General features: G+C 24.3%; 2 protein-coding genes and 1 non-coding gene across 4 annotated transcripts; all 3 read left to right on the forward strand.

The window, feature by feature from the left end:
* The first annotated feature begins 5,800 nt into the window (after positions 1 to 5,800).
* On the forward strand, positions 5,801 to 5,872 carry Trnag-ucc. Its single transcript has one exon. It is a non-coding gene; the product is annotated as a tRNA-Gly (tRNA).
* Positions 5,873 to 6,460: 588 nt separating this feature from the next.
* Positions 6,461 to 17,247, forward strand: LOC122511529 (apoptotic protease-activating factor 1-like). 2 transcript variants are annotated; one of them, XM_043626835.1, is made up of 11 exons: positions 6,461 to 6,642; positions 7,331 to 7,541; positions 7,611 to 7,782; positions 8,141 to 8,278; positions 8,376 to 8,726; positions 8,810 to 9,045; positions 9,116 to 10,883; positions 10,955 to 11,025; positions 11,296 to 11,647; positions 13,713 to 14,123; positions 14,375 to 17,247. In XM_043626835.1, the coding sequence occupies exons 2-11, from the start codon at positions 7,354 to 7,356 to the stop codon at positions 15,266 to 15,268; spliced, it is 4,581 nt and encodes a 1,526-aa protein (XP_043482770.1). In that variant the 5' UTR covers positions 6,461 to 6,642; positions 7,331 to 7,353; the 3' UTR covers positions 15,269 to 17,247. The 2 variants fall into 2 exon arrangements, with proteins under 2 accessions (XP_043482770.1, XP_043482771.1); XM_043626836.1 differs by having other exon boundaries at positions 8,150 to 8,278.
* Positions 17,248 to 19,743: 2,496 nt separating this feature from the next.
* Positions 19,744 to 23,775, forward strand: LOC122511532 (mitochondrial pyruvate carrier 2-like). Its single transcript, XM_043626841.1, has 4 exons — positions 19,744 to 19,975; positions 20,707 to 20,747; positions 22,708 to 22,904; positions 23,075 to 23,775. Exons 1-4 carry the CDS (start codon positions 19,891 to 19,893, stop codon positions 23,124 to 23,126), a joined length of 375 nt encoding a protein of 124 aa, XP_043482776.1. The 5' UTR covers positions 19,744 to 19,890; the 3' UTR covers positions 23,127 to 23,775.
* Positions 23,776 to 24,005: the final 230 nt, after the last annotated feature.

Below are 24,005 nucleotides of genomic sequence, written 5' to 3' on the forward strand. Positions count from 1 at the left end.
GAAGTGAGTATTTTTTTTAATATTTATTTTTAACAATAGTTTTAAAAAGATTTTTAACAATATTTAAAAATTTTTTTAAATAATGACTGATTAAATAAACAAAACGACTTCAGTAAATCTTAACATTAACAATATTTCTAAAGTTCCCAATAATCTGAATACAGAAATTAGAGGTGTGCAAAAAGCTCGAATAGCATGGTCGAGCTCGAGCCGGGCTCGAGTTTTAGTTACTCAAAAATATTTGAGTGCTCGAAAAATTCAAGTGCTCAAAATTATTTTAGGTTTAATACTGCACGTGTCGGATGGAATTTGGTTCAAGTTCGGATTGATTCTGCTCAGCTCTGCTAGAAAAACGAAAAGCTTGAAATACTCGATCGAGCTTTTTGCACAACTCTAACAGAAATTTATTCTTCAAATTAAAGAAATAAAACTATTTTAATTTTTCTACGAAGAGAAATAAACTAAATAAAAGCAGGAAAGTGTTGGAAAAAATTATTTCTCTCTAATTAAAAACATAAAAATTTACGATTCATTTCAAATTTTTGGAACTTTGGAAACATTAAAGACTGATTTCACTAATTTTGAAAATCATTAGAAATTAAATTAACACTTATTTTCATTTTCTGAATAGAAATTATTCTTCATTCCAATATTTATGCATATTCCAGTAATCTCAATTTTTTTTAACTTTTATGTTACTTAAAAATTGCATGTAAAATTTATTTCTTAAATGAAGATCCCGATCAAAGAACAAGTTACAGTTTGTTTAAGCTAAAAAATCATAATTCTATAAATCAGAAACGAAATAGTTTTAAAACAGAATTTTTGAAGAAACATTTTCGTAATCTTTCTTTACTAGAAATTAAAATTCTAAATTCATTTTTTATTTAGGGGTCGAAAATTTTGAGTTTTAGAAAATTATAACCGGTTCTTTGATCAGGATGCTCAATTTCCAACAATGTTAAAGTATGTACTTAAATATGTACATAAGATCACAATGTGTGATCTTTATACTATAGTGGAACGATTTTTAAAAGCTTTAAGTGACTTATTAAAAAACAAAAGTTACTTAATGCACATAATGCATTTTTAATATGCGAATAATAATTTTGAAACCGAAGAACACGAGTGATAAGTGATAATATTATTTTTATTATTATTATTATTATTATTATATTATTCATTTCATAATTATCATTACTAATATTAAATTAACCAGTGAAAATAATTAATCAATATTAAAATTTCTCATCGAGATTGAAGAGATTAAATTTTTTTTAATAGGTACACTAGACGTATTAAAACTTAATGTATAATTTATGCATGCAATTATACATTTTTCTCGATTTTTAGAATAGTGCAAATTTTTGTCAAACAAAAATTGTCATATCTTTGAGCTTATAATTACCTATATAAAATTAATTTTAGAGGAAGAAATAATTATATTTCTTCTGAAATATATTCTCACGTACTTGAAAAAAAATAGTTAATTGTTTATTTTTTTAAAAAATAATTAATTAATTTTTTATTTAAAAAATTTCCTAAAATTCTAAGCGTGCAGATGAACGATTTTTTTCTCTTTTAATATTTTTAAAAATTTACTAAAAATGAAATAGAAAATAATATAAATTGAACATCTTTACTTCGTTAAGAATTAATTTTTTCACTAAAGAAAATAATTCTTTTTAGTAACAAGCAAGAAGTAACAAAAATGTCGTTCATTTGTAAGTTCGAAATTTTAGGATTAAAATAAATTATTAGTATTTATAAATTTATTTAAAAATTATTTTATATTTTTTTTCAGAGCATCTGAACAAAATTTTTTTATAAATTATTTTAATATAAAATCATTATTTAATCAATTCTCTTTTAATTATTGTACATATAAAAAAACAAATGCTTCGCAACAGAAACTCTTATCACTCGCTTTAATGAAGAAAAAAAGAAAATCCCAAAATAGTGAAAAACAATTTAAAAATTCAAAAATAGTTCTTCGGTTTTGAAAGTACCCCATTTTTTAAAAATAAATTTTTCTGCAGCGCAAAATTGTATTTCTTTATACATATATGTGAATTTCAAATAGCACATTTTATATACATATCTAAAAAAATTGCTTCCACGACATGTGCTCTTAAGGAGAAAAATAATTTTTATATAATATCAAAAACGACGATTTTACAAAATATCAAAGCGACCAAGGTACCACGCGTGCTCTTATAAAATTAAAAATTTTTGATAAAAATTTATGTAGGTGAATAACCATAAGTTAGCATAACATTGCAAAATTGCCATATCGCACATTAAAATTAATATAATATTATGTATTATATGCATATATAAGCATTAAGGGTAGAGACCGGTGAAATTTCAACCTATATTGACAATTATGTTTTTTGTTAACGTCCAGAATTTTTTTTTTTACATTATTTAGAAACTAAATTTATCCTTTATTACTAAAATTTAAAAAAAAAAATTTTTTTACTATTTTTGAAACTTTATTTTTTGAAGAAATTAAAAATGTTTTCCAAATCCATAGATTGATTGTTCAGAATCATGAAAAAACCTAAACAAAATTCGAAAATGAAAGGTAATAAAAAACGTGGAACAAACGAAAAAATTTCACAAGTCCCTCCCCTTAATTATATATAATAATTAGAAATATTGGAGATAATTATGAAATTAAGTATATATATATTAAGTATATATATATTCTAATGGCTAAATGTGATAGTTGAATATTTATTTTATTTATTTATATAATTTATATATTTATAATTCTTCCATAGAAAGATATTAGACAAATATTTTTCAAGATTAAAAAAAAAATTCTCCACTTTCAGAAATATCTTTTCATTATTTTATATAATGTTTTTAAAAACACTGTACCGTTGAACAAATTTAATTCGCAAATCTTTACAAAATATTGAAATAAATAAAATAAATGAAATGAATTATTAAAAATCAAAAGAGCCAAAAAAACAAAATAAAAAATTAAAAATGAGAAATATATAAAAAGCATCGTTTGGTTGCGAAATATGGAAAAAGATTATCGAATGCTTTTTATGGCAAATGTGCAATTAACAAACAAATTGTTAATTAACTTTTTGTAATCTTTTAAACGAAGTTATTTGAGATTATATATTTGTTTTGTGTAGAGAAATATAGTGTACCTATATATAAATCTTTGTTTATTATTTCATACACCCTATATTGTTAAACTAATAAATAACAATTATAATATAATATAATAATATTATATTATTATATATTATATATTATATTATATTATATTATTATTATATTATAATATAATATTATACAATAAATATATAATTATATAATAATAATAAGTAATATTATTAATTATTATTAATTAATAATTATAGTAACTAGCAACAATTCTAACTTTCTTCTACAAAGTTCAATTATTTTCATAAATGTCAAAAAAATTCTTGTCCTAATTTCAATTATTTTAAAAAATAAAATGCATTTTTCTAATTTCAATGATTTTCAATATCTACTATTTTAATAAAATTTCCCAAAAAGAATTCAATTTTAAAAAAAATTTTAATAAAATTGTATGCAAACATTTAATTATTTTCATAAATAATAAAATTTTTTTAAGGAATTCAATTATTATTTTCATAAAGAACAATTTAAAATTCTAGAAAATAATAATTGAATTAAAATGATGAAAATAATTTTGATAAAGTTACAATAACAAAAAAAAAAAAAAAAAAGTTTTAAATTTGAAATTTTTGAATGTCTTAATTTCTGTGGAAAATCCTGTTCCAAAAATAATATTAAAAATAGGAATTGTGCAAATATTTTTCTTCTTCTTCGCAAACAAAATAATAATTTTGTTAAAAAAATTGTGTTTCATAAAGAAAAATAATGCAAAATAAATAAATTTTCTATTTCTTAATCACAGTTGTTTAACAATTTTCTAATTTTGTTTAGAAGTAAAGAACAAAAATCTGCATAATTTCAATTTGACAAAACATAATATTTAACAAAATTTTAGTCTTTTAATGAAAAGAAGTGAAAAAAATTCGATGATTTTCTATTTGTCATTACAATTTTGAATTAATTAGAAAATAAAAATAATTATAACATTAATTAATTAATTAATAATAATAAAGTACATGTTCCGGTAATTTGTTCAAAAAAAAGCAAACAACAACTGTTGTTTGCTTTTTTGTTTCTTAACTTTTTTATAATATTTCTTTTCAAATATTATCAATTTTAAAATTAATGAATTGAAAATCATCGAATTGTTGCAAAGTATTTTATTAAAAAATTTGATGATAATAGAATTCCTTCAAAGAATTTTATTATTTAGGAAAATAATTGAATTCTCGCAAAGAATTTTATTCAAATTGTTAAAAATCCTAATTAAATTCTTTTGAAGAATTTCTTTGAATTTTTTTTAAACTAATGGAGTTTCTTTAATAATTTTAATTGAAAATTTTGAAAGCAATTGAATTTTATGAAGAAAAATTATATTAAAAGTGAATTGAAAATAATTGAATTCTTGGGAAGAATTTTACTATTTATAAAAATAGTTAAATTGTTTCGAAGAATTTATTAAAATTTTAGGACATAATTGAAATTTATGGAAATATTTAAAAATATTTGAATTCATAAGAGGAATTCAATTAAAATTGTTATGAAAATAATTGAATTCCTTCAAAGGATTTTACTATTTATAAAAATAATTGAATTATTGCGAAGAATTTTACTATTTATAAAAATAATAATAATGTTTTGAAGGATTTATTAAAATTTTAAGAAATAATGAAATTGTTATGAAGAATTTTATAGAAATATTTGAAAATAATTAAATTTCTTCGAGAAATTCATTTAAAGTTGTTTCGAAAATAATTGAATTTCTTTAAAGAATTTTATTAAAATTAAGTATATTCAAAATAATTGAATTCATTACAAGAATTTTATTATTTTTCGAAAATAATTGAATTCTTTCAATTTTTATATAGAATTTTTTTAAAATATTTTGAGAATAATTGAATTATTTTTACAGAATTTTAAATTCTTGTTGAAATTGCATTTTATGGAATTTTTTGAAAATAATTAAATTCTTTCATGTTATTTTATTTAAATTTGATTAAAAATAATTTAATTCCTGCAAAGAATTTTCGTATTTATAAAAATAGTTGAATTGTTTCGAAGAATTTATTAAAATTTTAGAAAATAATTGATATTTATGAAAATATTTGAATTCATCCGAGGAATTCAATTAAAATTGTTTTGAAAATCATTGAATTTTTGTAAAGATTTTACTATTTAAAAAAAAATATTGAATTGTTTAGAAGGATTTATTAAAATTTTAGAAAATAATTGAATTCTTTCGTGAAATTTTATTAAAATTTTTGAAAATATGAACAGTAATTAATTAATTTTGTACTTAATAAGTGAATTTTTAAAATTTTGATTATGATATTATTTATAAAATTTATATTTTAAAATAAAAAATTTTGTAATTTGCATAACAATAATAAATTATTGTTGTGTAATTAATTAGTTAATATTAATTAACTTTAATCAGTTGTTATTAATTAAATTAATAAATTATAATTAGTAAATAGTTATAATATTAAATATTATTATTTATTTAACAATATTATAAATATTATTTGCAATATTACTACTGTGTATATCAAAGATGAGAAAAGAATTCACTTTCGTTTTTGTATGTCGCGTGAACTTATTCAAGCGTGGAAATTGCAAATTCCGGTTTAATAAATTTTAACAATTTATAAATTCACTTTATTAATATGGTGCGATGGTGGTGTAATGGTCAGCATAGTTGCCTTCCAAGCAGTTGATCCGGGTTCGATTCCCGGCCATCGCACTCTTTTTTGTAAAAAATCTTTCCCAAAAAGCAAAGGAATTTCCTTTGTTCATTTTTATTGCGTTGAAATCGAAACCTCGCATTAGTAAAGTATTTTTAATTTGAAAATAATTTTAACAAATATAATCATTTTTAACAAAAAATTTTAAATCACATTTTTTTTCTTTAATTTTAAAATTATTTAATTATTTTTGACACTAAAAATAATCAAATTAAGAATTAATTTACCTAACAACAGAAAATTTACAGAACACCAAATTATCGACTGTTGTTTAAAGTTCGATAGTTGATTAATACAGTAAAAAAGGGGTGTGGTCTTTTGTCTACCGTTAAGAAAGTTTTATTTAATAGCTACCTGCACAATCTAATGAACAAACAATAAACAAAATTATCAAGAGTGTCAAAATTTTGAAACAATTAATAAAAGCAAAAAAGAATAAAACATTCGCTGAAAAATATCCTCTCGTCGCTAAAGTAAATCTCTCGAATTTCTAAAATCTATTTTAACAACAGAGTAACCATTTTAATCTCGAGAAAATAGCTAAAGATCGCGTAAGTATGCTGACCTGCTCAACAACAAAGCTTGGTGTGTAATTTTCTTTAGTTAGTGTTTGTGTTGTGTAGTGAAAAGCGTCGTAGTCAGAATTAGTGAGCAATAGTTTGTAGGAAAACAATTAAATTTTTTATCCAACAATACCAAAATGCGCTCAAGTAAAAAGTAGAACCCAGCAGGGAAATGTTTTAGAAGGAAAATCGCTTTTTCAAACTTGGTAAATTGTCAATTTTTATCCACGACCATGTAGCAAGTAGTAGTGAGTAGTACGCGAGTTTTTTTTCCCTTATTTTTTTTTTTTTTGTTCTACTCCAATTTTCCACGTGACATTGAAATACGCATATTCGCCAATTTTATTTCAAGTATTTAACGGGAAATTTATTTAAATCAAATCCTTTTACTCATCAGTTTCCATAGAAATTACAAAAGCAGAGAAAGATACACGTCAGATAATAATTTTTTAGAAAATTTCTTGTTTGTTTTTTCTTTCGCTTAATTAATTTATTTACATCAACCCCGCGATGTTCAAGAGTTAATTGACACATGTTAATGATAATCGTTCTAAAAGTGATGAGTAATAATAATAATAATAATAATAATAATAATAATAATAATAATAATAATAATAATAATAATAATAATAGCAGCAGCAGTAGTTGTAGTAATAATAATAATAGTAGTAACAGCAGTAGTAGTAGTAGTAATAGTAATAATGATAACATCTAATTACTATAGTAATTAGATGTTATCATTATTACTATTATTATTATAATAATACTAGTAGTATTAATAATAATATATATATAGTTGCAATAATAATGATGATAACAGCAGTAAAAATAGCATAATAATGATGATAACATCTAATTAACAATGTATAATAAAAAAAGTTTATTCCCTTGTAGAAAAACAGATATGAAAAAAGGTTATGGAGGAAATTCACTGTGATATTTTAAAGAAATACCGAAAAGCAATAGTCGACGATGTCGATGTTAATAACGAGATAATAAAACCCCTAAGGAAAGAGAATATACTCACGGATGATGATGTGAAGAGGATTACTAATGGAACAACACTTCAGGAGAGGGCTTCCATATTGTTGGAGTTACTACCACTGTATGTGAATTTTTCGAAAAAGAAGAATTTTAGTCAAAAATCTTCTATTAATTTTACTTTTTTGTTCAGATGTGGACCCTCGGCCTTTGATGCTTTTAATCAAGCACTAAAACATCACTATTGCTGGATTAGTACCCAAATGGAAAAACATTTAGAATGGAACCGATTGTCATTATGTGCAGCAAGTCATTGTAATGATCTTCCACCTGTACCACGACTTCTTGTCACCAGAGAGGACAAGGTATTTAGGATAAATTCCCAATTAATTAATACAAGATCAAAATTTTGAATAGACAAATATTGAGATCAAAATTTTGATTCTAAAACAGAATTTATTATTTGGAATCGAAGAATAAAAGCAAGATGTGATCGAACAATCAAAAATTGTTTTCTACCTTCTTTATTTATTTTCTTTCTTCCAATTTTAAGAAAGTAATTTTAAGATAACAACGAAATTAGAATTTTTTTTATTTACTTAATAAAATTTATTCCCCATTTGCAAACATTTGGAATTCTTTTTCGGTAAGTACAAGTAGAAGACGAGTTGAAGTTTTCAGACAACAAAAAGTGAATAACACTAAATGCAAAATTTTTTATAGGTTCTAAAGTTCAAGCAGGATTTACAAAAATTGAAACCAGGCAAACATCTTGCTCTACATGGCCTAAAAGGTTTTGGCAAAACGAGTCTCATTGTGATAACATTAAAAGATGATAATTTAGTTGCAAATCTATTTCGGGTAAATTTTCCCTTCTCTCAATTTCCTCAATTACGAATATTAAATCCGTGACTAATATTCCATATATCTAAATAAAATAATTCCTATTACTTTTCAGAATGAAGTCTACTGCTTGAAATTCAGTTATTCCAACAATAAACAACAAAATCGTGAAACAATTGACGAGAGAAAAATTGATGAAGAAATATTAATTCAACTCAATGTTCTGTATCAGCGTATTAAAAAATCTGAGACACTCCCTACACCATTGAAATCAGAACCACTCAAGGAATGTTTAATTAGATTAATTAAATTGCATTTCTGTTTGAGACAACACGAGAACGCTCTTCTAATATTAGAGGACGTATGTTGTAAAAAAATCGTCGATACTTTTAATTTTTGCTGCAAAACTCTCGTTATTACTGATGATCTTTCGGTTGTAAAGCACAAGCATCCGATTATTTTCAAAGTAATTATAAAAAAAAACATTTTTCTAAACTCATTTAATTTACTTTACTTTATGCAGTAATTATTGAATTCTAACCATTTTAGGTACACGATGGATTCACAGAAACCGAGTCTTTGTGTTTATTTGCCAAAGTTTTAAACGTTTCTGTCGAACAACTCCCACCGGAAGCAAAGAAAATTCACGAGGAATGTAAAGGAATGCCTTTACTTATTTCAATGTTCTCGGCACAATTCGAAGACTTCAAGGAGCAATTGATTGTCGATCGTGCAAGATGGAAGTACTATTTAAAATGTCTACGAAAACGAGAACCGGACCATAGGTATAAAATACAAAATAAATGATTCCCAATCCATTAAAATTGAAATTGTAAATATCACCTTTTTCCACAGAGCAATTCAGAAAAGAACAACAATTTTCGACATGTGCATTGATAAATTATCACCAGAATTAAAGGAACTCTATTTCGAATTATCAATATTTAGCGAAGGTGTAAACATAATGCCAAAAACTTTAGAAATTTTATGGGGCCTAGAATCATTCGATGTGGACGAATTAATGCTAACACTTTGCAATAAATCACTTGCAGCTAGACAATGGAATGCAGACCTCAAAAATTATGTTTACGGAATTCATGATCTTCTACTAAGTCATTTACGCATGAAATTATCACCAGAAATTATGACCGAAAAACATCGTTCGTTCATCAAAAAGTATCAAAATGTTTGCAACAACGACTTTTCAAAATTACCAAACGACAACTATGGTTACTCTTACATTGGTCATCATTTAGAACAAGCAAAATTGTACGATTCTTTTGAAAAAATTTATCTAAATCTAGAATTTATTCAAGCAAAGATAATAAATGCGGGTCTAAATGATTTATTAATCGATCTGGAAAAATACGAGCAGTATATCAGTCGTGACTACAAAGACGATCTTGTTCAAAAAATCATTGATATCGAAAAATTTCTCAAGGATCACATGAGTATTTTCACAAAACACGGAATTCGAAATTGTCTTGATATCGTACAAATAGCATTGTATCATGCTGAAGAAGGATTCGTTCTGGATCAAGCCCGAGAATTAGCGGGTAAACGTGCACTAAATCTCTACTTATCCCGTACAAAAATTTTCGGCCAAGGCAATGTATCGTCAAGTGAAAATCTATCAACCGAATCAACAATTGATTCATTTCTCGAAGATGTATCAACAATATGCTTTACAAACGATGATCCCCATTCCTTATTGATCGCGACAAAAAATGGTGACATTGTTGACAAGAATCTCGCCATTAAAAAATCCAACTACATTTACGGATTTCAAAAGAAAAAAATTGTCCTACTAGTTCTATCGCATCTTAGCAATTGTTTTCTTGCCCTAAGCGATGAGGGTAAAGCGAAATTATTTTCCCTAAATGACGAAGAAAGTTCCGACGACGGTCGAATCGTTCAAAGTCCAAGGGAAAAACAAAATTGTTGGACTGGATTTTTCACCAATAAATTAACGCAAGACGATAGTTTGCATACATTTTGGATTGAGGACGATCCAATTTCAGATATAACATTCTCGCCGAAAGATGAATTTATCGCCGCATGCACACCAAAGGGTACAATACAAGTGTGGATGAGAAATGGTGAACAATTTCAAACACTAACAGTAAAGAATAATTGTTGTTTAAAAAAAATTGCATTCACATCGGATCAACATAACAATATTTTATTACACGTTATGGATGAAAATCAATGTGTTCTGATAACACATGAATTTGTCAATAATACATTTAAATATAAATCAACATACAATCCACAAATTTGTCAACGCAAGGAGAATATGAAAATTGTATTTTTTAAAGGTTTACCATTTGAAAATAATTCTCTGATTTTGGTGACGAAAAATAAAGCTGTGCATATTAAATGGCTTCAGTCGGAGACACAAATTCACAGTTTCATAAAGCAAGAAAAAGCCGAAATTGAAGATCCAAACACGTTTTTTATATGCGCAACTGTAACTTACGATGGTCAATATTTAATTACTGCCAAATCTGACGGGATTATTAATGTCTGGGAGATACACAGTAGTTTCGAGCCAATTGCAATTTATAAAGGAAATGTCTTTTGTCTGGACACCTACTGGAATCGAAGGGAAGGAAAACATCTGGTATGTATTTCAATTTAGAATTTATTCAAGTTTGTTTCGATTTTTATAGAGAATGGAATTATTCTTTTCAGTTCTGCGGAAATGAGAACAGAATAATACACAAATGGGAATTAAAGGAAATCGAAGTACCCAAACCTTTACAGTAAGACATTTTTCATACATCATCAGAAAATAATTTCCACTACATTGAATATTTTAGAACTCTGAAGTTAGCGTCGACGCTAAGCGAATTGGATTCAAACAGTTAAATACAAAATTTAAAGATTATAATTGAACGAAAGCAGAAAATTAATGTCTAAAAACCCAAAAAAAAGATCATTTTAAACGCTTAGTGTCGACGCCGACTACAGGATTTTTTATACAACAAAAAAATTTTTTTTTATTTTTAATGCAACAAAATTTCTCCTTGCAGTAAACCATTGTTCAATGCTCTAATGAATCCTTCGGGTGATGATTTGGTCGCAAGACAAACTCTAAAAAATACAATAGCTGTGATACGTGGGAACAAAAATAAATGGAAAATGATAGCCGAAACAAAATTAATCGATGGAAAAGTAAACACCATGATTTTAACTCCAGATGGGTCTAAATTAATTTACGATATTGTAAAGGAACAACGACAAGAAATTTTTCTACTTTATGTCGATACGAATAGTTTAAGTCGTATCACATCACTAAAAAGTACATCGAACTTTATTAAAATTGCTACCAATTTTGAAAACGGTATAGCAATTATTTTCCAGGAAAACGCTGATGCTCTAAAAGTAAGTTTCTAGCGATTAAATAACAGGCTTCGCACTCATCTACTAAACTCTACTATATACTACTTTTTTTACGTCTTGATACTATTTGGGTACTTTTTTAGATTTCAGCCACTAAAAGCTACTATTTCAGTTTTTTGAGAATTTTCACAACATTAAATTCGCTAATACTATAAATAAAAAAAACTATTCTCAAAAATTATAATCAAATTCTTTAAATTCAATTATTTTCAAAAAATATTCGAAATTCAATTATTTTCAATATCTAGTATTTTCATAAAATTTCGCAAAAGAATTCAATTATTTAAAAAAAATTTTGAAAATTCATCCAAAATTCAATTGTTTTCATAAGTAACAAAATTTCCACAGAAATTCAATTAATTTAGAATAACATTTTCAAACAAATTTCGTAAAAATCAATTATTAAAAAAAAATTGCGATACAATTCTTCACAATAATTCAATTGCTTTCACTAATAATATTTTTCATGGAAATTCAATAATTTAAAAAAATATATGATGAAATTCTAAGCAAGAATTCAATTATTTTTATGAATAATAAAACTCATCGAAGAATTCCAATTATTTTTAATACTATCTATATTAAATTAATTAATCGAAAAATTCAATTATTTCCACAAGAATTCAATAATATTTAAAATAAAATTTTTATAATATTTATTATATTTCGAAAAAATTAATCATTTAAAACAATGTTTATAAAATTCTTATGAAGAATTCAATTATTTTCAAAAATAACAAAATTTTTCACAGAAATGCAATACTTTTTAAACATTTTAATTAAATTTTTCGCAATAATTCAATTAGTTTCACAAATAATAACATTAATCGCAGGATTTCAATTATTTTTAATAAAATTTTACAGGAATTGCTCAAAAAATGTATTTATTCTTAAAAATTTAATTTCAATTACTCGAAAAAATCAATTATTTAAAAAAAATGTATTTTTTAAATTCCTTGGAAGAATTCAATTACATACTTCAAAAAATATTAAAATTTTTCACAGGAATTCAATTATTTTCAAATATTTTAATAAAATTTTTCGAAAGAAATCAATTATTTTAAATACAATTTTAATTAAATTTTTATAAAATAATATTCAATTATTCTTTTAGATTTTAATAAAATTCTTCCCAAGAATTCAATTATTTATATAAATAATTCTTTCAAAAAATTTAATTCTGTCAATAGATCACAAAATTATTCCCGAAAATGGAATTATTTAGAGGCATTTTAATAAAATTCATTGCAAAATTTAATTATTTTTATAAATAACAATATTCATCACAAGAATTCAATTATTTTTAAAAGTAATAAGTTTCTTCTTGGAAATTTAATTATTTTAAAAAATTCTAATAATAGCGTTCGCAAGAATTCAATTATTTTCATAATTAATAAAATGCTTTTTAGAAATTCAATTATTTTCAAACAAAATTTAATAAAATGCCACACAGACATTCAATTATTGTCAAAAATTTTAATAGAATTCTTTGTAAAATTGAATTATTTTTAAAAACTTTTCGCAATTCAATGATTTTCAATATCTACTATTTTCATAAAATTTCCAAACAGAATTTAACTAATTATTTAAAAATTTTTTTGTAAAAATCTTCTTAATAATTCAATTCTTTTCATGAATAATAAAAATTTCTTAGGAATTCAATTATTTAAATTAGAATTTGCATAAAAATAAGTCGAAAGAAATCAATTTTTTAAAATTTTTTATAAAATTATTGGCAAGAATTAAATTATTTTTATAAATATTTAAATTCTTTCATGAATAATAAAATTCGTTAGAGGAATTCAATTTATTATCAGGATAAGAAAGAAGTCAATATTATTTTATGTAAATTAGGAAAAAGTCAGGAAAATAAAATATAGAATGGAATTTTTGTCAGTTTTGTGAAGTGTCTATAAAACGAGGGTTTTTTTTATCGTCAAGTTTGATTTTTCGATAGCTACTTTTTTACCACTTTTATTAGTTTGAAAGCTACTTTTTAAAAATTAATTATCGAGTGCAAATTGAAATTGTATTTGTTTTTTTTTAGGTATGGCTGGAGGAGAAAGTTTGTTACTTAGTTACTGATACTGGAGATGTGATGTCAATTTATGAAATGGAGAATGATCAAATATTGACAGTAACGAAAAATTTTGTGATTAAGTACTGGTACGTTTGTGGATACAATTGGCATTTAGGTACTAGTGAAAATTACGAAGCTGCAAATTCAACTGCCATTAGTAGCACTTTAAGTGCTGGTAAACAATTTTTAGCGGTGCTCAATGAAGATCAAAAAAGCGTGGTGCTTTACAATATTTATAAAGATCGCAATGTGGATCCAGTTCAAGTGTCAATTAATCTTCATCACGAGAATTATAGTTATCAGGAGAAAATTACCTGCATGGAATTTTCCCGCGATGAAAAACTCTTTGCCATTGGTTACGAGAGTGGAAATATTTCTGTAAGACATCCATTTTATCTTCAATCATACAATAAGTCATTTCTTTCATGTTTTTCCTCCCTGAAATTGTCGTCGACGCTCGGCATCGAAAAATATTTTTCGAACTGTGAATTTCGAAGTTTCGATTAAATTAGTTGTCGACGATAACTTCAGGGACCACAGGTACCACAAGGACATAACATTTAAACAAAATGGACTTGTTTTCAAATACTTTTTGGAAGATTTTAAGAAAAATATTTCTTCTGATTTAGATTCTCAACGTGGAGGAGAAAAGGGAAGTTCGCAAGGTTTCCTTTCACTGCAGTCCAATTATCGAAATGCATTGGGCTCCGAGTTCATACAAGGTACCAATTTTAATGTCAATTAACGCCGAGGAACTTATTTGGTGGAATGTGGCGCCCGTTATCAAGGAACCAATTCGAAGACAGAACCGAATGGGTCGCAGTATCAGTATGCAAAGTGTTCCTAGTCCAAGATCAAGCTTTAAGATGAAGAACAGTCAGAGCAATGAGAGCAAGTTAAGTATAGCGACTAGTGGTACGAATGGAATTGATAGCATGAATGTCAATAATAACAATAGTGGCATAAACATTAATGGAAAAAGCGTTAATGGTGATAAAATTAATGGCAAAGGTGTTAATGGTTCAAACCCTAGTGGTTCAGGTATGAATGGTGCAAACCTTAATGCCTCAAGTATTAATGGTTCAAACTTCAATGCTTCAAGTATTAATGGTTCAAACCTCCATGCTTCAAGCATTAATGGTTCCAACATTAATGGTACCAACCATAATGGTTCAAACCATAATGACTCAAGCATTAACGGTTCCAGCATTAATGGTTCCAGCATTAACGGCGATAATAATAATTTCACCAATACCAATGGTAAAAATACTGCCAATGGTATTGGTAACGGATGCCAATCGAGTAATAATAATGGAACTACACTCCAAAGAGTCGATTCAGCTAAATACTTTTGGGAATCGAAAGTAGAAAAAGTAGATAAATCTGCTATGCTATGTTTAGTTCCTTTGCCATCGGGTAACGCTAAGGTATGCGTTTCCGAAGATTTCAATAAATTTCTGACAGTAGACAATAATGGATACGTCAGTACATTCGAGCCATTTGGTATATTGGATATTATATAAAAAAAGAAATTTTATAAGCTACTCAGCATTTAATTCCTGAGAAGTAAAAAAAATCAATTGTGATATTCCAACAATTCTTTCTTAAAAAAAAAACAAATGATACAGACATCACAGAAGTCTGTTAAATCGAATCAAGTCTCTTGAGAACGAAAGTTTCTTGAAAACAAGAGGTTGACTTTAAATTAGTCAATTTTTGATAAAAAGATAATACAGTTTTTCGTAATATTTAGAAAATGTAGCTCAATTTAAAAAAAAAGAAATATTTACTTGTCAAATATTGTAGTCGCCTCTGTGAAAAATTAACAATTTTCGAGAAATTTGATTCATTTTTCATATATATTATATAAATAAAATCTTGATAATATAAATATATATTATACATACATATATATAATATTTATATAACAAAAAAACATATTATATATATAAAAATACGAAACGCATTCTTCTTTGGAAGATTTGTGAATTTTTTCGTATTTGTCAAAGAAAGTGTTATTGAATCGTTTTTTTTATTCAGAAAAAAATTGATACTAAGTTTAGGACAGGATAATTATTTTTTTTTTGAGAAAAGGAAAAAAAACGTGATTTGATCTTGTGATTAATTAATTAAATGGATAAAAAAGCGAATACTTGCTCAATTTTATAATGTAGGAAATATTACAATTTTCTATCCGCAAGTCATCAAGCACTGCCACAAGCATTTAAATGAAATAAGAATTTTTTTTTAATTAATTATAGAATCTCACAAGGTTAGAAAAAATATCTTTTCTCTATTTTGCATTTATATATATTTTTTACCACTCTTAAAACAGGAAACAAAACGAAAACAAGAAGTCATCTTGTTTTTGTATACGATCTCAAATAAAACCGATGACTGTTTTTTTTTATACGAACTTTTACAGACTAATATATAAATCTTTTTTTACACATCATATTAAAATAAAAAGGAGCAAATATTGCGTAATTAATTTTCATTTATAATCGAGAAAATTTTTCCTCTGTGCTATTTAGTTTGTGTCGCAATAAAAATGCGTTAACTGTGCTATAGAAATTTACGCAACTTTTTTATAAGAAAAAAATTGACTGTATGGTTATTATTACCATATTATGATTCTCAATTTGTATTTCTCTTTCAACTGTCCTAATGATACATTTGTAATCACGAATTGTCACGAATTTTTAAGTTGTAAAAAAATACCCCAATTGTAAAACGAATATTTTTCGTACTTAAAAATACGTTTTGCTATTAATAATATTCAGAAAGAAAGTGCCTTATAGGTAAATTTTTTACATTCCTATTTAAGATATTACGAATAAAAATGTAAAATTGAAAATTTTCAAAGAATTTTTCAAGATGAATATTTTCAAGACAAAGTTAAATTTGTTCATTTTTATATAAATACAAAATATTTTATCAGTTATAAATATTTGTTAATTTGATGTTACACAACATTATTCAATGTTATTTATTAATCAACATTGTCTTTAGAAATATTTCTCTTGACGAAATTCGTCACTATTCTGAGTCTGAGATTTCTTGCCATTACAAATATTATAAGTCATAGATTTATATCATACGTGTAATTTCATATATATTATATATAGATATATATTATAGAGGATAACTTTTTATAAATGTTTTTCAATAAATGTCTTTTAATAAATAAATAAAACTAAATAAAAATAAATGAATAAATAAGTAAATAAATAAATAAATATATGAATAACAATACACTACCATAATGTATTCAATCGAACAGGGTTCTCAGACACAGAAAAGTATGTTGAAGAATTTTCAATTTTTAGTAGTATTTTCTTTTTGTTTTTGGTGCTGTCGCTTTTTCCATTGAACGAATTCCCTGCATCAAAATTAACTTCTTTTTTGAATTACTTGGGGCAATATTTTTTTGGCATATCAAAAAAAAAAAAAAAACAACGAACAAACAAAACTAAAAAATTACAGAAATTAGATTAATTTTGAATTGTTTTGACAAGGAATTTGATCAGTGGATAAAAGAGAAAGAGTATCAAAGAATTATTTTTCAGTTGATAAAATGCATATTAAGCCATAGAATATTTTTTATGGCTCGATACAATTTGTATCTAAAAGTTGTGATATCTATGTTACCATTTCCATTGAAATACTAAATTTACAAATCAAAAAAAAAAATATCTAATTGATAATCAATTTCAAAATGTATGATTGTCAATTGATAAAAAAATGATTTATGAATTTTCTGCATTTGACTGCAGATGGAAACATAGTCTTTGGAGATTGCCAAATGATAAATGTGGTGCAATTTATCGAACAAAAATCTCTTTTTCAAAAAAAAAGAAAGAAAAAAACTTACAAACAAACTGATACATATTTTTTATCTCAACTATTTATATCAGTTTATTTGTAAACAAAAATTTTTGAAAAAACATAGAATTGGGAGAGTGTAATACTCGCGCAGTATAATATTTGATTTTTAAAGTATAAAATAATTAATTATGTAATTATATATATTTGTTCTTAACATACGTCGTATAATGTATTTTATATTAATTATATTATGTGAAGAATACAGAGGATAAGTGCTTCGACTTCCGCGATGTAATTTTCAACATATAAAAATCGTTGTTAGAAAAATATTTTTAGTAAAAAAGCATTTTTAGTAAAAAAAAAAGAATTTTTAGAAAAAAGCATTTTTAGAAAGAATCAATGTTAGAAAAATCATTTTTCGAAAATAATTAGAAAAATAACTAGAAAAATAATTTTTCAGTAAAAATCATTTAGAAAAATATTTTTTCTTTTTAAAACTATTTTATTGTTTACAAATTTTTATTGTTTAGAAAGAATTTTATTATAATTATAAAAAAAATTTATTTAAATTTTGACAAATTTTCGTTAAATTTGTCCTCACGGCATAATATTTAAATACATAAACAGAGAGTGAAAAAATGAAAGAACGAACAAATTTTGTCTCTCATTTTCGAGACTATAACTTTAAAGAATTTTAGAAAAATATTTTATCCTCTGCATTCCCTGTTAACCCACAGCTTCCAAATGTAATCTTTATAAATTAAGAGAAAAAAAAAAGTAACAATGTGTACTTTCTAAACCATTTTTACTCTGCCATTAAATTTAATTTATAGATGGCTCTTTTTTATCAAGCCAGCGTTTTTAATTTTTTATACATAATATATAAATAAAAAAAAAACAAGTGTATCTATCGACACAAATGTAATGTTGTTTTTCTTATAAACCTTATTCCTCAAAAACTGGTTTTTTAAATGTCACTCTAGAGGCTCGAGAGCTAAATATAAAATTCAATAGGAGAAACATTAATTTGAATTCAAATTATTGGGAAAAAAAAAATTTATTTGTGCGGAGACGCAAAAGAAACAAAAAATTGGGAAGAAGAAGCGAAAAATTAGGAAAAAGAAAAATGAATCAATATGCGTAAATTTAATTTCCGGAAGTAAAAAACAAAAAACTAAAATTAGAATACTACCGGGTCTTTCGTAAATAAAGACTTGGCACGTATATTAAATTCTTTGGTTTTGAACTTTAAAGTCAATGCCAACCAATGCCAATGTTACACTTTTATTCACTGATAAAATGAAATTTTTTGATTTGTTAATTGTTATCGTGAAAGTATTACGAGTTATCTCGAGTATTTTTTTTGACGAAAATTGCACACCTATCACCTGATAATGTTTATCGTATTTTCCCACTTGCAACTGACAACAAAGAATTACTAACGCTTTTCAAGACAACAAACTTATAAAGAATTAATTACTACCAACACATATATTTCAATCGTTTTCCAGATAAGCCACGATATTAATCAAAAACAAATGCATTTCAAATAGTCATAAAAATTTCAGATTAGAAAATTTTCAAATAGGTTCTTAAAAAAATATACTTTCTCCACGAGGGAGTACATCGAAAAAAAATTTATTTTATTCAAATAAATTTAATTTTGATTTCAAATAAATTTGACTATTATCAATTAAATATTTAAAATATTTTAAATCAAATAAATTTTTTTTCAGTGTAAAATTAATACATAATTTTACTAAGTTCTTTTATGAAATTTCCATAATTTTCTAAAAAATTTGTAATCAAAATAAATTCGTAAATAAAATTGTCTTCAAAATTCGAATCTCCGAAAAAAACTTTGAAATAACTAAGGTCAAAAAGGAAAATCAAACGAATTTTAAGAAATGGAAAACGTTGAAAAGAAATAAAATCGCCTTTTGAATCTCTAAATATTCTGTCATAAAAGATTTCAATAAAAATTCACGAAAATATTTAACTATAAATCAAATTGAAATGAATCAAACTAAAAATCAAACGAAATGAATAATAGAAGAAAAACTACCTCAAGATTACGGACCTGTCATGCAAGATCTACGGAAATCATGGCAAGAGGGGAACAACTAGCTTGAGGAAAGAGGAAACAAGTTGAAGTACGCCAGCGCAGTCACAATTTTTTAGTTGCAGTGCGCGGGTCGAATTTTGTAGAATTTTCATTGCTTTTTAATTAATTTTAAACAGCATAGAAATTAGAGAATTTTTTTTTCTTTCCTAATTTTATCTGACAAATAGAAATTTAACAAACAGAAAAAAAATCATGTCTCTCGTTTATAAAAATTCAATGAAAGCCTTAGGAAAATTTGTGCCAGGATCACTTCAGCCTTTGTGGAATCATCCAGCTGGTGAGTGGTGGAAAATGGCGTGACATGTGCTTTAATTTGTCGTCTGCTAAAATTTTTCTTTTCTTATTCTCTACGTACGAGAAAAAAAGGAAGACAATTTCTTGTTTCCGTTTCGAGACCTTGATAATCAGCGAAAGCCAAGCGGGTCAAGGTCACATGAGAGTAACACGTGTGTTAAGGTCACACACCATCATCCATGTCTTTTGTTATAAAAAAAAAATAACAATAATAACAGACTCGTCTTAAAAAAAGTTGACTATTTTTTTTAAATATATTTAGATTTCTGAATGGGAAATGTTTGATAATTTTCGATAACTTTTCTGTAACAATTAAACTATAAAAAATATTAACTAAAATAATATATTATAACAAAATAAGATAATTATTATTACAAAGTTATTATTATTATTTTTATTATTTTATAATTATTATTACAAAAAAACAAAGTTTTTTTCATTAAATTAAAAAAGGAAATTTTTGTCAAACTTTTTTTAGTCTCCAAGAAAGAGAATCGAGATTTAAATATTGTTTGGTATTCGGACTATTGAAAGCTGATTAATTTGCATTGTTAATTAGTTGAATACGTTACATTGCGATAGTAAAATTCAAAATTATAGAATATAATCTTGAAATAAAATTCTTAAAGCAGCAAAAAATGAGAATAATAAAATCTAATAATTGTTCGAGATAAAAAAAAAATTCGAATATGTAACAATTTTTTTTATTTTCAGGTCCACAAACGATTTTCTTCTGGGCACCGGCTTTTAAATGGGTTAGTTATGACATCTCTATTTTCACTCAACTTACACCTTGATTTCTTAATTGTATTTCTTGCAAAAATGTAAATCTTGCCAAGTATTTTCGAATGTGTTTATTCGCAAAAATTATATCAATCACAAAATTTACATAATATGAAAAATTCTAAAAGAAAAAGAAATTCTGATTCAAAGAAAATAAATTTTAGAAAAAAACTCAAATTTTTTCTTTATAGACTCCATTGAAATTTTTATTAAATAAATATTTTTTTAAATAAAAAATATAATAAACAAAAAGTTTTTAAATTAAAAAAAAATTGTAAAATAATGTAAATTATTATTTAAAAAATTCAAATACTTTCTTTTTGTAGATTTTTCAAACTTTTCATAAATTATGTAAATTATCTACAAACTTTTTACAAACTAAAGACATGTGAGAATAATAAAAATAAATATATCTCTGAAAAAAACAATAAATAATGCAAAATTTCCAAGATATAAAAATTATCAAAATTAGTACAAAAAATTCAAAAAATTTCATTGTTTCATTATTTTAAAAAAATTTTCTGTTATTTAGATTTTTTTCTAAAATTTCTTTCTTTGAATCACAATTTCTTTTTTTTTCTTTTGAAATTTTTAATATTATGTCAATTTTGTCTTTGATATAATTTTTTTCGAATAAATACATTGTTTTCATTTATAATTTAAAAATGTACTTTGAATAAATTGTACTGTAATTTTTAAGCTCCTACTTTAAATAAAATATAAAACTACAGCAAATGATATACGAACATTATGTAAATTTAAAATAACATTCTTTTATTAGCAACATGCAATAAGGAAGAAAATATATATACTGAGTGATCAATTTAATATTGGATCGTTTAAAAATTTTTTTTCTAATCATTTGTCATGTTTGATCAATGAAAAAAAAATTCAAGACAAAAATTGTTTTTAAATTTTGCTCCAGAATAATAATTAATTATAACAATAATCAAATTAAATAATTAATATTCGTTTTATTTAAATTAAACTGAAAAACATTGCCTAGTTTAATAATATAGTTTCTAGATCAATGAGTTAAAAAAAGAAAACCAATACTTTATAAACAAAGTAATCGCAGAGAAGATGTAAATGTCAGAACTTAAAGATCAATAAAAATCATGAATGATGAAAATTACAATTATAAGTGTTCGTGAAAAATAATGATAATTTTGTTTTTGTAATTTCTATTTAAACTGAAATTTAAAGAAAAAGGAAATAATTTCTTTTTAAATTATCATTAAAAAATTGTTTTCCAAATTGCTGATTGTAATAAAAATTAGAAACTCAAATTAAACATTTAGAAACATTAAAATTAATTTGTTTGATAAGTGCGACTGAAAATTATTTTAATAAATAATTTTTAACTAATAAAATAGTAATAAAATAGTTTCATATTTTTGAATTTTACAATTTATTACTTATTATCATTAAAAATATTTTTTCCAAATTGCTGATTGTAATAAAAATTAGAAACTCAAATTAAACATTTAGAATCTTTGTAATTCATTTTTTTTATAAGTAATTCAAAATTATTTTAAGAAAATTTGCATTTGAAAAAAAAGTTTTTTTTAACGTTTGAATTAAATTAAATTTGAACGCTTAGAACTTTAAAAACAGCAAAAAATTGTCTTTTTTAAATCATTTAATTTGAAAAATCTTTCTCAAAGAGTAATTTAATTAATCATGAATAAATTTATCAATTTAATTAAATCAACTAATTGAAAATTAATTAATAATATTTTTTAATAGTTAAATTATAAATTCTTAGTACTGGCATTAAATAAATGAGAAAAAGCGTAAAAATTAGATTCGGTAAAGCTAACGAGTCGCAAAATTTAGAAAATTAGTTTCGATTTACACAAAAAAATTACTTGAAAGTAATTTCCTTTTTTAATTTCGAAAAAAAAACTAAAATTCGTTGTTTTTTTACAGGGGCTTGTGATGGCTGGTCTAGGAGATCTAAATAGACCAGCGAGTCAAATATCTCTCGGCCAAACAGGGGCATTATGTGCAACGGGAATAATTTGGACACGATATTCCTTAGCAATTACACCAAAAAATTGGAGTTTATGTAGTGTTAACTTTTTCGTCGCGTGCACTGCACTATATCAAGTATTTAGAGCAGTAAAGTAAGTATAGTCGAATAATAAACAATTTTTTAAAAGAATATGCAACATTTAAAGCTAAAAATTATTATTACCAAAAAAAAAATACAAATTTCTACCATAATTTTAATAATAAATACATAATAAATATATTATTAAAAAATAAATAGATAAATACGATTATTCTTTTACAGATATCAAAGAGAGCAAGATGCGTTATTAGCATCCTCAACGAACGGGAAATGATAACAAGTTTCCAATAATAAAATAAGAACTCAAACAATTAGGAACCAATTAACTCAATTTTAGAAGAAAAAATCGAAGAGAGAAAAAATTTTTCTCGACGAAATGCTATAAACAGCATTGACAAATTAAATTTACAATTATGAATTAAGTTAGAAAATTATCAATTAACTTCCAAACATTCCCAGTATAGCAGAATTTTTAAATATTTTATTCTAGTTTGTAAATTAATGAGAAATTCTAGTTTTTTGTTGTATTGGGAGTTATGTAATTGTTATGCTTCGCATAATGTTACGTTTGCCTCGACAAATGTTACCTATAAGATGAAAGTTTCTGCTGGGAAGTGTTGCGTTAGTGAATTAAAAAAAAAATTGTAAAATATATTTTTTCGTAAGTACCTGTTACTCATTGTAAATGACAATTACTATGGGAGTGGAAAATTTTCAAGTGAGAGAAACAACTTCCATACTCTTTTCCGTAAGCAAATTATTTAGACAATTTTAATCGACTCAACAATTTAGAATTAAACAGAAACTGACGCTGGTTACGTGAAAAAATATTGTTAAATGAATTTTATCGAAATTAATATTAATTAAAAGAATTTATTGTATAATTCGAACAAAATATACGTATTTTTGTTACAAAAAGACAATTTTATTTATAGATATTCTTTTCACTGCAATTTCCATTAAATGTTAATTCGCATTATAATTATTTTAATTTTAAATACCATTTCAAAATATTTCTAAATTTAAAAAAATTTTAAAAGCTTGATAATTTCAAGCAAATACTTAATCAGAGACAAGAAGACTAGAGAGATTAGGATTTTTCGAAAAGATTAATTTTATTTAATATACCTCTAGTGTCAAAAGCGTGAAACTC

This window comes from Leptopilina heterotoma, unplaced genomic scaffold (genome assembly GCF_015476425.1).
Source record: "Leptopilina heterotoma isolate Lh14 unplaced genomic scaffold, ASM1547642v1 Lhet_87, whole genome shotgun sequence".
Taxonomy (NCBI): Eukaryota; Metazoa; Arthropoda; class Insecta; order Hymenoptera; family Figitidae; genus Leptopilina; species Leptopilina heterotoma.

Excerpts from the sequence above, each read along its gene's own strand:
- LOC122511529 (XM_043626835.1), top strand. The coding sequence starts at position 7,354 with ATGGAGGAAATTCACTGTGATATTTTAAAGAAATACCGAAAAGCAATA. Across the intron at positions 7,783-8,140 it reads TTGTCACCAGAGAGGACAAG|GTTCTAAAGTTCAAGCAGGA; the intron begins GTATTTAGGATA and ends AATTTTTTATAG. Across the intron at positions 11,026-11,295 it reads GAAGTACCCAAACCTTTACA|TAAACCATTGTTCAATGCTC; the intron begins GTAAGACATTTT and ends TTCTCCTTGCAG.
- LOC122511532 (XM_043626841.1), top strand. The coding sequence starts at position 19,891 with ATGTCTCTCGTTTATAAAAATTCAATGAAAGCCTTAGGAAAATTTGTG. Across the intron at positions 19,976-20,706 it reads TTTGTGGAATCATCCAGCTG|GTCCACAAACGATTTTCTTC; the intron begins GTGAGTGGTGGA and ends TTTTATTTTCAG. Across the intron at positions 22,905-23,074 it reads CAAGTATTTAGAGCAGTAAA|ATATCAAAGAGAGCAAGATG; the intron begins GTAAGTATAGTC and ends ATTCTTTTACAG.